Raw genomic sequence first — 15,409 nt, forward strand, 5'->3', positions numbered from 1 at the left:
CTTGTGTCGCTGGATGAACGATATCAAGAAGGAAAGGATAGTATTTGTTGCAGTCCCGTAGAGAAATTCAAAAGTGGTTAAAAATTCTGAGTTTTTGATTTGACTGACAGATCAAAAAACAGTACTACTTCATATCTTACGTAAACACAAGCAATTACCTGCAAAGTGTTATGTCGGTAAAATTATATGGTGGACAATTCAGAGGTCACTTCACCATCGCCTAAAGAGAAGGCCTCAGTCCCCTCGTACGATGTAAAGCACAGTGTGTAAGTTTATACGTCAGCTGCACAATGTTTATTCTAATACACATCAAACGGAAATTCATAGCTTACCTCCAGTATGTTAGTTACATGTGAATTATCATAATGAGTATGATGATTACCGAAATGTTGGGCACTTCACCACGAAGCTGACATATAAAGCCACAATCAAAGTAGGAATACTTTTTTTAAAGAATAGCTTCTGTAAAATCGTTTGAGAAAGACTGACTACAAGGCGCCTCGATTCTGTCAGCGCAGCGCCTCGCCAACGCTTGCGCTCTGTTCGTGACGTCATACAAGGGCACGGTGGCCTTCTGTTTAAATGGTGATGTTTGGTTTAGTCTGCTTGGTCACTACATGAACTACCCGATTAGGTAATACCACGCCAGATTCTATAAACAATCGAACTTCTACGTTTATAAGAACAGCTAGTTTTTCACCTATCTCAATCTTTGTGACGCCTTATCATCTTAACTTTGCGTCGTACAATAACATAATGTTACTCGGTGCTACATGTAGAAACTTTCTGAAAAATATGTTGCGAATATAGCTAGTAATAAAGAAGTAATAAATTGAAACTTCATTCCTGATGCTGAAGGTCTAGTTCATGGGTAGTGAAAAATGTAGTAAGTGATAAACTATTCCCTTTCATAATTTTGTGTGGAGTGTCAGCACGAAAAGTTTCGAAATGGTCTGAAATTATGTTTAATGTTTGTTGGAAGAAGCTAAGTGACCTCATTTTTAAATACATGGCAGTGCAAAACCTAAGACGAATTACATAAAGTAACAACGCATTAACTACTCTGTGGAAATGAATGAAACTGTGGGAATATGTTTACCACAGATCTCTCAGTCATGCACAGAACGCTGGACGTCATATTATTTGACGTCAGCGTGACTATCCCTCCAAATGGGCGTGGTCCCACAACACGAGGCAGCTGAAGGAATGGGAAAAGACAATGTGTGTGTCGATCAGGGAGTAGTTACAGTGCATTGCAACATGGTCTGACTACAACATGTTCATGAACAAGCATGGGGAAGAATCATGTGAAACTGGACCAAGGACTAAGTGTGACGAACGTAGCCCAGGAGTCTGGTACTGATCACAGGTTTATTTCAGGAACATGGGGAGTGTTCCGAACCACAGACACTGTTGCTGGCCGGCCGGTGTGGCCGAGCGGTTCTAGACGCTTCACTTTGGAACCGTGCGACCGCTACGGTCGCAGGTTCGAATCCTGCCTCGGGCATGGATGTGTGTGATGTCCTTAGGTTAGTTAGGTTTAAGTAGTTCTAAGTTCTAGGGGACTGATGACCTCATATGTTAAGTCCCATAGTGCTCAGAGCCATTTGAACCATTTTTGACACTGTTGTTGATCAAGATCTATTACGGTAGCAGATGACTGCTACAGTGCAACAGGCAAGAAGGAACCCACATCACAACAATTGCAAATACACTTAACAGGACTGAAAGGCACACAGTCTCACACTCAATAGCGGCATGGTGATTGCTTGGGTGTGCTGTCTTTGCCTGACAACAATACATGGTGTTATGTTAACACCTGCCCATCAATGGTACCGTTTGCGATAGTGTCAGGAGCATAGGGACTGGATGAGCGAGGAGTGGTGTCGCATGCTCGTACCAGATGAGAGCAAACTAAATCTGAAGTGATTCTCGAAGTACTCCCATATGGCGAGAGGTGGGAACACACAATGCACACAGGAACTGTGTTGGCATAAGCTGTTGCCAGCACAATGGTCGGCAAAGATGTAGCGCCAAATTGATACTGGGTCTGGATCAAGCACGCCTATCACGAGAGAGGCCAGAGACACGCCAACAAGCAACACGCCGCCAACGCCCTCTCCACAGCATGTATTTAGGCAACCACCGCTGACCAAAGGGCCTCACTAGACTCACATTCCAGTTTGGCGTCTATCAGTTCAATCGTAGAGCGGGTTCAGTTCACATCGCAGGTTACGACAGTACATAGCGACCAGATTTATGACAATAGCAAGATTACCAGTACTGTCTGCAAGAGGGCTGTTACTGATGAGCTTGTAACATAACACATGGACTCTATTCAAGTAGCACCTTCATGTAAGTGAAGAACCGTATTAAACTACGTGTGCGTTTGTGTTGTTGAAAGAGAATACCCGCCACCCATAACAACATCATCTCCCTTGCTTCCTTGGTACAAGACTGGCCGGCCGGGGTGGCCGAGCGGTTCTAGGCGCTACAGTCTGGAACCGCGCGACCGCTACGTCGCAGGTTCGAAACCTGCTTCGGGCATGGATGTGTGTGATGTCCTTAGGTTAGTTAGGTTTAAGTAGATCTAAGTACTAGGGGACTGATGACCTCAGAAGTTAGTCCCATAGTACTCAGAGCCATTTGAACAAGACTCTGCAGTGGCGACGAGGATATTTCAGGAACAGTGCCTAAAGTGATCGTTTTGGTGGTCCAAGCGTCCGATGCTGTGAGGTATGGTGTTTCATGGACGGCTTGACCTCCGAATCTTTGAATATGGTCACCGGTCATCATAACTGTGACGCAATACTCTTTCTCCATGTGCATCTTTTCAGGGGTGCATTTTGCCCTGCCGTTTGAAGTTCTCTATCTCATTTCGTAAGAACAAAGCCCTTACATGATCGCTTTGTTGTCCATCCTTCACTCTGCCTCTTTGTGTATTAAGATCGCTTTTTGTCAGGAACTCTTAGAGGCATCAACTTGAAATTTACGTCAACTATTGAGGACTACAGTCTCTTGGCGATGTAAAAAATTTAACAAAACTAGACATGATTGTCTTACTGGGATAGCCGCGATTCTTCTTTGAATAAAAATATGGCATTTCAGTCTTTGATCGCTACTTTTTTATTTTCAGTAACTGGTTTCAGGCTAGCTGCCTATCTTCAGATCATATATTGCAGTTACAGAATCACCCATCAGTATTGTATTGACTAACAGGTTACTCTGTAACTGCAATATATGATCTGAAGATGGGCAGCTAGCCTAAAACCGGTTACTGAAAATAAAAATAAAAGTGATGAAATACTGAAATGCCATATTTTTATTTAAAAATCTAAGTTTCTAAGACAATGGAATGAAAAAACACTCCGTCTTCAGGCCACGAGAAGCCACCAGGACCATCCGACCGCCGTGTAATCCTCAAGAAGAGGATGCGGGTAGGAGGGGCATGGGGTCAGCACACCGCTCTCCCGGTCGTTATGATGGTATTATTGACCGAAGCCGCTACTATTAGGTCGAGAAGCTCCTCAATTGGCATCACGAGGTTGAGTGCACCCCGAAAAATGGCAACAGCGCATGGCGGCTGAATGGTCACCCATCCAAGTGCCGGCCACGCCCAACAGCACTTAACTTCGGTGATCTCACGAGAACCGTTGTATCCACTGCGGCAAGGCCGTTGCCTCATGAAAAGATACGACGATCTATATCACATACCTAGATGCTCGCAGTCTCTCACCGTAACCCATAGATGAAATACCTATACACATAATTAAATTTGTACGGAGAGCGCGAGTCCTGCTCTGACTTGTTGGCCTTTGTGACACTACGCGACCGCATCGAAGCTCTTGGAACGAGAGGATTAGTCTGGCCTGCACGTTGCCCCGACTTAAATCCCAAAGAACACGCCTGGGATGCCCTAGGGAAGACTACTGCACGACATCCACCTGCCAATGACTATCCAGCAGTTCCCAAACGCACATGCGTAGGAATGGGACGTCCTGACACAAGATCTCCTTACCAACGCTGTGGCCAAATGAGAGCACGTTGAAGAGAATGCACTGTCGAGTGTGGTGATCACAGAACCATATTCCGCTTTTGCCGGCCGCGGTGGTCTCGCGGTTCTAGGCGCTCAGTCCGGAACTGCGCGACTACTACGGTCGTAGGTTCGAATCCTGCCTCGGGCATGGATGTGTGTGATGTCCTTAGGTTGGTTAGGTTTAAGTAGTTCTGAGTTCTAGGGGACTGATGACCACAGATGTTAAGTCCCATAGTGCTCAGAGCCATTTGAGCCATGTTCCGCTTTCTGTAATATCCAAGGGACCAACAAAAATCGCGGGAACTTCAGTGTAATTATTGTCTTTGAATAAAAATGTTATTTCTATTCGTTTAATTCTTTCAGTTGTATTGTATTAAACTGGGAACCTAGAACCGACGGAGAGGCTTCATCCCCGCCGTAGCCCTCAGTGGTTCACAACCCTACAACAGGCCACAGCAGTCCACCCACCTCACCGCTGCCCCACACCGAACCCAGGGTTATTGTGCTTTTGGAAAACAGAAACAGTAAACGTTCGTACTACAATGAATGGGTTTATACTAGAAAAATAAGGCCAATAAAGATGGATCCGGAAACGAATACTTTCCGAGATAAAAACGTGTTTATAGGAAGGGTTCTGCAATGCATGGTTTCGGATTTTAGCGCAGTCGTCGCATTTGCGCTGCGTCAAACGTGTCGGCAGGGTATTATGATGTACACTACTGGCCATTAAAATTGCTACACCACGGAGATGACGTGGTACAGACGCGAAATTTAACCGAAAGGAAGAAGATGCTGTGATATGCAAATGATTAGCTTTTCAGAGCAATCACACAAGGTTTGAGCCGGTGGCGACACCTACAACGTGCTGAAACGAGGAAAGTTTCCAACCGATTTCTCATACACAAACAGCAGTTGACCGGCATTGCCTCGTGAAACGTTGTTGTGATGCCTCGTGTAAGGAGGAGAAATGCGTACCATCACGTTTCCGACTTTGCTAACAGTCGGATTGTAGCCTATTGCGATTTCGGTTTATCGTATCGCGACATTGCTGCTCGCGTTGGTCGAGATCCAATGACTGTTAGCACAATATGAAATCGGTGGGTTCAGTAGGGTAATACGGAACACCGTGCTGGATCTCAACGGCCTCGTATCACTAGCAGGCATCTTATCCGCAGGGCTGTAACGGATCGTGCTGCTACGTCTCGATTCCTAGTCGACAAGTGACATGGCGGATATGATAGTCTGCTATGATTCATCAAATAGACGTAGCCCCCGAGCCCGTGCCCTCTACGCTGAAAAATATCCACAGCGCAGAGTGTCCTCTGATAAGCTGTTGGACAGGCTTTTCCAGCCCCTGAGGGACACAGGTACCCTAGCACATGGGAAGAGAGATAGTGGGAGGCACAGCACAGTCAGTACGCCTGACATGGAGGAGCGTCTGCTACGTTCGATGGAAGAGACTCTTGGTGGCAGTGTACGAAAGCAGCAGCAGCAGCAGAGGGCGTACCTTACTCTCTTATCTGGGAGGGTACTTCATGAACAATTGTTGCATCCATACCATCTACAGCGCGTGCAGGCCCCAAGGTCACAGTATCGTCATGCCAGACGGCGGTTTTGTCAACGGCTGTTGCAGAAATGTGCCGCTGATCCACTGTTCACATTCAAGATTTTATTTACCGATGAGACAGGTTCACAAGAGGTGTTGTGAATTTCCATAACCAGCTTGCATAGGGAGGTGTAAACTCCCAAGCAATTCAGGAAATCGTGCATCGACACCGATTCTCAATCAACGTATGGGCAGGCGTACTTCGTGACAGACTAATGGGGCCATACGTGCTAATGCTACGCATTATCTGGACTTTCTCATTAAGCTGTTGCCTACCTTGCTGGAGGCTGGGCCATTGCCGCAACGAATACAAATGTAGTTCATGCATGATGGCGCACCAACACACTTTCGTCACAATGTGCGCGAACATCTGACGCAGACATTTCAGTACCGCTGGATTGGTCGGCTTAGTGGGGAATGGGGGGGGGGGGGGGAGAGGGGGGAGAGAGGGCACACCTTGGCCTACTCGTTGTCCAGATGTCAATCCCCTAGAATTTTGGTTACGGGACAATTTAAGGAATTGGTACATGCCAGGACAATCAGCGATGTGCGGACACTACAGGGTCGCATCTTCAATGCGAGCCAGCAGATACATCAACGACCGGGTGTACTTCAAAAGGTGCGTAATTCCTTACGGCAGAGGGCAAAGGGGTGTACTGTCATGAATGGACGCCACGTTGAACACCTTCTGTAAACACGTGTTTATCGCACAAAGTATGCATCTCCGGAACCATATTTGTTGGACTTATTTTTCTTTTTCTATGAGTACTACCACCTCTGAAAGTATTCTTCACTTTTTTTAATACTCTGAATAGCAACTCTCTTCGTTGACGTAGCCTAAAGATTTGAGAAGGAGGTAAAAGTATTAAAGAAAGTCTGCTGCTACAAATGCAAACAAACAGAAAAGTGGGAAAAAATACGGGTCAGATATTAGTGAAAGATGAGCTCGTTTAAAAGTGCAGACAACTCTCTGAGGAAATTCGTTATCTTGTAGAACGATTTTAGACATCATTTTCTCTTTTATTCACTACTGCATGACAAACCCGGCATTGTCTGGGTATTCATTTTGAAAATTTTCTGTTAGGAACAAAAACAGGAAATGAAATCTGCTTGTACTGCAATATCGAAAAAAAAATCATTTCCATGAATTGGTGAAAACACATTTGAAAGTTTGTAGCAGACTCGGTGTGAGATGATCGCCGCGTGAGGCAGCCGCGCGGTCTCAGGCGTCTTGTCACGGTCCGCGCGGCTCCCCCCGTCGGAGGTTCGAGACTTCCCTCGGCCGTGGGTGTGAGTTGTCCTTAGCGCAAGTTAGTTTAAGTTACATTAAGTAGTGCGTAAGCTTAGGGACCGATGACCTCAGCAATTTGGTCCCATAACACCTTACCACAATTTTGAGATGATCCCGGACAGTTCTTGAAAATTGGGCGCAACTGCTTCGCGTCTTTACAGTAAGATTTCGTAAACATCTCTACGGAAACGCCTCTTCATAGCTCTATGGAAGGCTATTCAAATGTTTCAAATGGCTTTGAGCACTATGGGACTTAACATGTGAGGTCATCAGTCCCCTAAACTTAGAACTACTTAAACCTAACTAAGCTAAGGACATCATACACATCCATGCCCGAGGCAGGATTCGAAACTGCGACGTAGCGGTCGCGCGGTTCCAGACTGAAGCGCCTAGAGCCGCTCGCCCCAGCAGCCGGCTAGAAGGCTGTTGTTTTCGTCTACAGCCCGTTTGCACTTCGTAGTTTCAAGCTGTCAAAAACGCTGCCAGCTGTCAGGGATTTCATTTGGTTGACTCGACTGTAGGACTGTCTTAGTAATAAAGAACGTATTAAAACTTGTGCATGATCGGTATTTTTTAATGTATCTCTAATATGTATATGATGCCATATCCCTTGAACTGTGTCATACAAAGATATACTTGTGTAGGTACATTCAGCGGCAAATGTGGATAATGTCCGCGAAATATGTTTTGAATACAGTTAGTATCAAATAAGTAATAAATTTAAACTTTATACTTGATGCGGCGGTTTTTCACGCATTTCAGTGTTTACGTCGTCATATTTCCTGATATATATATTTTATACAATGACATAATTTTGTAGGTAGATTCAATGGCATATGTGGATACCGTTTGCAGAATGTGTTGTGAATAGAGTCTGTAGCAAAGAAGTTATAAATTTAAACGTCATTCACAACGCAGCAGTTTTTTCAAGCACCTCAGTATTTATGACATAATACCTCCTGAACTATGTTTGGTACCATGATATGTTGTAGGTGCCTTTAGCGTCGTATATGGATACTGTCTGCGAAATTGATTGGGAATAGAGTTAGTAGCAGAGAAGTAATAAATTTAACCGTCATGCATTATGCAGCAGTTTTTCATACATATAATTGTTTATGACGTCATATAACATTAACTATGATAGGGAGGTGGCTCTTACCTCCTCAGCGATTGTTACCTCACAGTAAGGGATATGTGTACCAAATCTGAAATTGGTCAAGTGGTTTAGGATAATATGTGATACGTGCATACAGACATATACATACATCCGCTTTTATAATGTAAATGGAATTTTCTCAGGTACCCTTGTAATACCAACATAATAACTTTTATAGCAATGCCACTATGACCTATTTGGCTGAGGGCACACGTAAATAAGTTCTTGCATGGCTATATTCTACACCTAAAGTGTGATAACCACAAATGACACGTAACTAGTTACGTGTAAATACGGCATTCTCCGGTACTCACGACTTGCTGAATGTTCTTACAGCTCGCAAACTAATCCCGTAAGAAGGAGAGTTAAGTTAATCGTTACATTCTCATAAAAATGAAATGAAATGATGGTAGGGCATTATCCGCCAGCAGATCCTCTTTAGCCGTTGTTCGGCGGCGCAGAAAAAAATCTTTGTAGCACCACTTGCGCAACTTACTTGTCGATGAAAACGTCGTGAAATGATTAGGACAACACGATTATCCCATCCCGACCGAAAAAAATCTCTGACCCGCTCGGGCACAGAACCACGGACCCTGTGATCTATAGCCAAGGACGCTAACCAATACACCACGAGATGCGGGTATGACACTGTCGTTGTGTATTACAATACAAATAAAAGAAAAGCAAAGGATGAAACACGGAGTCGTAACATTCCCCCCACCGCCATGACTTTCACGACCAATGGCTGGTAACAGCGCTAAAAATTTTCGGTCGCGGACTCTCACAGCGAGCAGTTTATTGGTAGGTTGGTAGGTTGGTTACTTTGGGATAGGGGACCAAACAGCGAGGTCATCGGCCCCATCGGATTCGGTAGGATGTGGAAGGAAGTCGGCTGTGTCCTTGCAAACGAACCATCCCGGCATTTGCCTGAAGCGACTCAGAGAAATCGAGGAAAACCTTAATCGGGATGGCCGGACACGGGTTTGAACCGTCGTCCTCCCGAATGCGAGTCCAGTGTGCTAACCACTGCGCCACCTCGCTCGGTGAGCAGCTTATGAGAAGCACCTAGCCTTTGATGTGAAAACAAGACAAATGTTTTTTGTATGACGTGATAGCCCTGATGACGCAACCTGGAGTAATTACATACGTCAGGAGCCGGCCGGTGTGGCCGTGCGGTTAAAGGCGCTTCAGTCTGGAACCGCGTGACCGCTACGGTCGCAGGTTCGAATCCTGCCTCGGGCATTGATGTGTGTGATGTCCTTAGGTTAGTTAGGTTTAATTAGTTCTAAGTTTTAGGCGACTGATGACCTCAGAAGTTGAGTTGCATAGTGCTCAGAGCCACATACGTCAGGTACGGTATACGAAAAGCTGTTGTCTAGCAATGAATTTATTTGTATAGTCGTTTTCTGTTACAGCATCATTATTTTCAACATTTCCGTCTTTCCATATTTATTTTTTATGGATATATGACATAATTTACTGGCCATTAAAATTGCTACACCATGAAGATGACGTGCTACAGACGCGAAATGTAACCGACAGGAAGAAGGTGCTGTGATATGCAAATGATTAGCTTTTCCGAGCATTCACACAAAGTTGGCGCCGGTGGCGATACCTACAACGTGCTCACATGAGGAACGTTTCCAACCGATTTCTCGTAAACAAACAGCAGTTGACTGGCGTTGCCTGGTGAAACGTTGTTGTGATGCCTCGTGTAAGGAGGAGAAATGCGTACCATCACGTTTCCGACTTTGATAAAGGTCGGATTGTAGCCTATAGCGATTGCGGTTCATTGTATCGCGACACTGCTGCTCGCGTTGGTCGAGATACAATGACTGTTAGCAGAATATGGAATCGGTGGGTCCAGGAGGGTAATACGGAACGCCGTGCTGGATACCAACGGCCTTGTATCACTAGCAGTCGAGATGACAGGCATCTTATCCGCAGGGCTGTAACGGATCGTGCAGCCACGCCGCGATCCCTGAGTCAACAGATAGGGACGTTTGCAAGGCAACAACATCTGCACGAACAGTTCGACGACGTTTGCAGCAGCATGCACTATCAGCTCGGAGACCGTGGCTGAGCGCCTGCGATGGTGTACTCAACGACAAACCTGCGTGCACGAATGGCAAGACGTCATTTTTCCGGGTGAATCCAGGTTCTGTTTACAGCATCATGATGGTCGCATCCGTGTTTGGCGACATCGCGGTGAACGCACTTTCGAAGCGTGTATTCGTCATCGCCATACTGGCGTATCACCCGGCGTGATGGTATGGGGTGCCATTCTCTACTCGTCTCTGTCACCTCTTGTTCGCAATGACGGCACTTTGAACAGTGGACGTCACATTTCAGATGTGTTACGACCCGTGGCTCTGCCCTTATATTCGATCCCTGCGAAACACTACATTTCAGCAGGATAATGCACGACCGCATGTTGCAGGTCCTGTACGGGCCTTTCTGGATACAGAAAATGTTCGACTGCTGCCAGAACATTCTCCAGATCTCTCACCAATTGAAAATGTCTGGTCAATGGTGGCCGAGCAACTGGCTCGTCACAATACGCCAGTCACTATTCTTGAAGAACTGTGGTATCGTGTTGAAGCTGCATGGGCAGCTGTACCTGTACATGCCATCCAAGCTCTGTGTGACTCAATGCCCAGGCGTATCGATGCCGTTATTACGGCCAGAGGTGGTTGTTCTGGGTACTGATTTCTCAGGATCTACGCACCCAAATTGCGTGAAAATGTGATCACATGTCAGTTTTAGTATACTATATTTGTCCAATGTTCATCATCTGCATTTCTTCTTGGTGTAGCAATTTTAATGGTCAGTAGTGTAGTTTAGAAATTAGACAGTCTTCAGCACCATTGTCTTTGTATTTACTATGTTCGCTGTACCAGGGAACTGACCGTCATGGCATATTAACACCTGCACGTTTTCCGATTTTCAAGTGTATCGTTACACTGCGCCAAGTTTCATTACAATCAGTCAGTTCAGAGGCACTGGGCGAACAGTGTAGCACACACTCGCTTCTGAGTATCGGAAGGCAAAAGAGACGGAGCTACAGTGGAGTCTCAAGAAAAACAGGATGGAAAAATTTTTCGACCAGCTGAAGGGACAAATTTAGACGCATGTCGCTTCGTATAGCTCCTCTTTTAAAGGCATCTACCACCAACTGGACGCACAAATTTGCAGTGTCAGATTCTCTCACTGTCTCTTACCGCGTAGTGGACATCAAGATCGCAAGAACACATTCCTAAGCAAACAGCTTGGTCACTGCCATTTATTTGACAGATTTGCACGAAAGTAACGCATTTCAAAATCGAAATGAAGCACTAATACGCCATGATAAAAATTTCCTCAATAATGTGATTTTTTTATGCTGAATTTGTGTCTTTGTCACAAGTACTATTCTGATGACTCAAAAGATTTTCTATTCCCATTATTACTGTCCCCTAGGAGTAACAGGTGAACAACTATTGTTTCTAGACTTTCACTGAGGCTGATTTAGAGTTTGGAAATTTGGTGTAAGCGACAACGTCCCTCGCAAGTACTATGAGCAAAGCGTAACACATATACAGCTCAGCTCAAGTAAGGAATATTAGTATGACAAAATGAATAAGAGAAAGAAGTGTCCCCTCCATGTGACTGACGGCTTCACAATAGAGAACAAATATCGTTGGCTGCACGGTGCAGCTCCCGTAAGGTCATTAGGGAAGGTAAATAAACAACAGTACTGACACGTGTTCCGCGATCGTCGTCACTGGTGGTATGTGCTGGCTTACATGGACGTATGCAGAAACTGGCGTTCGAACGAGTCGTTCTGATCATATGCTACAATTACAACCAGGATTTATTTTCCTCTTTATCTGTCTCTGGAGGCTTGTTTTGACCGTCTCAACCTACGCGGAAAGTATTTCGTAAGAGGCGTGAAGCCAAACATAGCACGTAAACTCTTTAAAGGGCCAGTCTCATAAGATGACAATTCCTAGGCGGTGCACACATGTCGAAACTGCAAAAGGCGATAAGTCTGCCATCTGCGAAATGTGCGATATTTTTTGGCACGTTAGGAATAGCCTACGAGGATACCTTATCTGCCTTTCACTAAGGAAGTTTGATAGTGAATCGCAAGAAAACAAAGATAAAATTTATCAGCACTGACCTCATCATTGTTAGCGGACGCATTCAGCGTAAGAACACTTGAAATTCGAAAAGGGAGGTGATATCAGCTGTCTCATGACAGTGAAAAGTGAGAAGTTTGTGAATTTGTTTGAACAACATTCAGCGGAGAAAATTTTGTTTAGCATAGCGAGACCATCCATCCACAAATGTATTTGTCTTACATGCCGTATAGGAAAACCAAATATTAATAAGTTAGGGACAGTTTTGGTAGTAATATACCGTCTCCAGCTGCAATGTCTTTTTTTTTTTTTTCCTTTTTATGTCCAATGCGTTTCGGAGCAGTAGCTCAAATTTAAAAGACTATAAGGACGGTTTTCAGCGTTGCACCTATTTCGACTTGTAACCTTCATTTAACAAGACATTGTGCTGTGAAGACTTTCAACATGTGCTTGTACACAGCAAACAGTCATGTAGGCGCAGTGTCTTAATTACAATGCCACCTCGTTTGCTATCGTCTGTTGCATCGATCGTCTCGGTGTTGAGAAACAGGATATACTGACCCCGGTTTTCTTTCTCATTGCCCTTAAATCTGTGAGTAGATGGCTGGATGTGCTTCAGTGCTGACGACACGGACTTTTATTAGAATTTTTTACGGACCATTGCCTGCACCGGTAAATCATTGGTTCAAATGAAGCAAATGTATTCACGCTGCAGCCGTAGTTCATCTCCATCAGCCACGTGGCCAGTTTATTAGTGATTTTAGAAGTCAGATTATACGTTCATTCACTGATACATAAGTGCATAGGTTATTCGTATTTTTGTGAAATGTTTTAGCGGAGAGAAAACAAGATTCCGAAGAAATTACGCAATGAATTATTGTCCGAATTTTCATAGGCAAACCAAGAGTGAGAAATGAATAAATATAAGTAAACAGAGTATATTTATCGACCAGCCTGAGGTCAATTTAGCAAAAAAATAAATAGTTTAATTGGTTGGAAATATCCAGAGAAATCAAGAAAAACCTAATTAGCGATTTGAGATCGAAACTAACAGTTTAAGGTGAGTATTGTATAAAAAAAAAATTAAATTGCTTTAGTGGGCTTATTTGGGCAGACGAGTTATTTCACGCGGAAAAAACAAAATAAATACCAAATCATAGAGCGAACTGAAACTTCTCTGTTTCCTCTTGATCTACATGCTCTTAATAATAAAAGAATACCGGTCGATATTTGAATATGTTTCATGACATCTGAACAAAACCTGAAAATAAAAACAATTCTGAAGAAAGAAAACTGTCAGGTGTTTTGTGAAATTATTTGCTTAAAAGTACGAGGTAAAACAGGTTGGAGAAACATATGCCATTTCTTAGCTTTGTGTGGCAATAGTATCTAAGGCCACAGAACAACAGAGCGCACGGTCTACCTAACACACCAGAGAAATACATATCCTCTAGTATTCTTCAAAATTCTAGGTTTAATACTGAAGTTTAAATTCTCAATCGGCACCTCATTTGTTTACGTATTATCGTGCGTCAAATGTTTCTCCAATCTGTTTTGTTTCTTAGTTGTAGAAAAAACAGTTCACTAGGTATTTGACCGATTTTCTGTAAAAAAATTTTTGTAGTTATATTTTTGTAGAAATTAACCTGTGTTTTCAAGAAGCCACGATCTGACAATGTCTATTGTCATGGAAATACCATGGAAATACTCTTGACTGTAAAAAAAATTTTGTAGTTATATTTTTGTAGAAATTAACCTGTGTTTTCAAGAAGCCACGATCTGACAATGTCTATTGTCATGGAAATACTCTTGACTGTAAAAAAAATTTTGTAGTTATATTTTTGTAGAAATTAACCTGTGTTTTCAAGAAGCCACGATCTGACAATGTCTATTGTCATGGAAATACCATGATACCTAGACACACGTATTATTTAATTCGATCACTGTAGTGTAGATGAGGAGCAACGATACTTGGGATTCGAACACGCAACCTCCGCCTACGAATTAGTAACACTGCCATTGGACATCTTAGATAGGCCACTCCTGAAAGTTGCTAGTTAAAAGAGGTAGTCCACAAAATTTACGATCGATTTGGTGAGGAGTACGGTCGACTGTCGAAGTTTACGAGCTCGTGGCACGAGAGATTCGCCCCCTTTCTCCAGAGGTGAAGAATCGATCCCCCGCAGAGCGCGCGTACCTTTGCCGGTGACGCCGATGCGTACGCTGTAGGTGATGTCGGAGAAGCCTATGTCGATGGATTTGTTGCGCGGCAAGTGGACCAGGACGGCGCGGTGCGTCTTCATGGTGGTCGCGGAGTGTCGGGTCGGCGCGAGGGTCGCGGAAGCAAGACGCAGCGCGGCACGACACGGCACTGTGCGGGCGGGCGGCGCGGAGTGTCAGCTGCCGTCCGGCTCGCTGGGCGATGGAGCACTGGCGGTGGCTGCGGCGGCGCGCCGCTGGCGGGCCTCCCCCACGCGCCGCGCCGTGTCCAAGGTCGCGCCCGCCGCCGAGGCGCCACAGACGCTACGTAGAGCGGGCGGCCGGGCGCAGGAGCAGGCGCAGAGCGCACAGTGCCGGCTGGAGCAGGTAGGCAGCCGCGCTCGCCAAAGCCGGCGGACCGCGGCACAGCTGGCTCCGTAGCAGTCGAGGAACAGGGTTGGGCGAATAACTGCAGTTAATCGATTAGTTCTACTTTTTACGGCAATCGATTACAAGCATACCGATATTGCTTCCATTATCCGATTATTAGATTAGATTAGTATTTGTTCCACAGATCATGAATACGACACATCGTAATGATGTGGAACGAGTGAGGTTAATAAAAGGTGTCTATATAAGATATCACTCAATATGTATATATATATATATATATATATATATATATATATATATATATATATATATGTAGGGTGTTACAAAAAGGTACGGCCAAACTTTCAGGAAACATTCCTCACACACAAATATAGAAAAGATGTTATGTGGACATGTGTCCGGAAACGCTTACGCTTAATTTCCATGTTAGAGCTCATTTTAATTTCGTCCACCTACGCTCTATGGAGCACGTTATCATGATTTCATACGGGATACTCTACCTGTGCTGCTAGAACATGTGCCTTTACAAGTACGACACAACATGTGGTTCATGCACGATGGAGCTCCTGCACATTTCAGTCGAAGTGTTCGTACGCTTCTCAACAAC

The 15,409-nt window shown here is 44.5% G+C and overlaps 1 protein-coding gene across 1 annotated transcript in view; it reads right to left on the reverse strand.

The window, feature by feature from the left end:
* The window catches only part of LOC126416474 (ATP-binding cassette sub-family G member 1), a 449,674-nt gene extending 435,045 nt beyond the window's left edge, over positions 1-14,629 (reverse strand). Inside the window, exon 1 of the mRNA XM_050084208.1 lies at positions 14,408-14,629. Within this exon, the coding sequence (XP_049940165.1) occupies positions 14,408-14,513 (106 nt within the window). The 5' untranslated portion in view covers positions 14,514-14,629. The remainder of the gene's footprint in view (positions 1-14,407) is intronic.
* Between the last annotated feature and the right edge of the window lie 780 nt (positions 14,630-15,409).

The sequence above is a fragment of the Schistocerca serialis genome, chromosome 8 (genome assembly GCF_023864345.2).
Source record: "Schistocerca serialis cubense isolate TAMUIC-IGC-003099 chromosome 8, iqSchSeri2.2, whole genome shotgun sequence".
NCBI classification, from domain to species: domain Eukaryota; kingdom Metazoa; phylum Arthropoda; class Insecta; order Orthoptera; family Acrididae; genus Schistocerca; species Schistocerca serialis.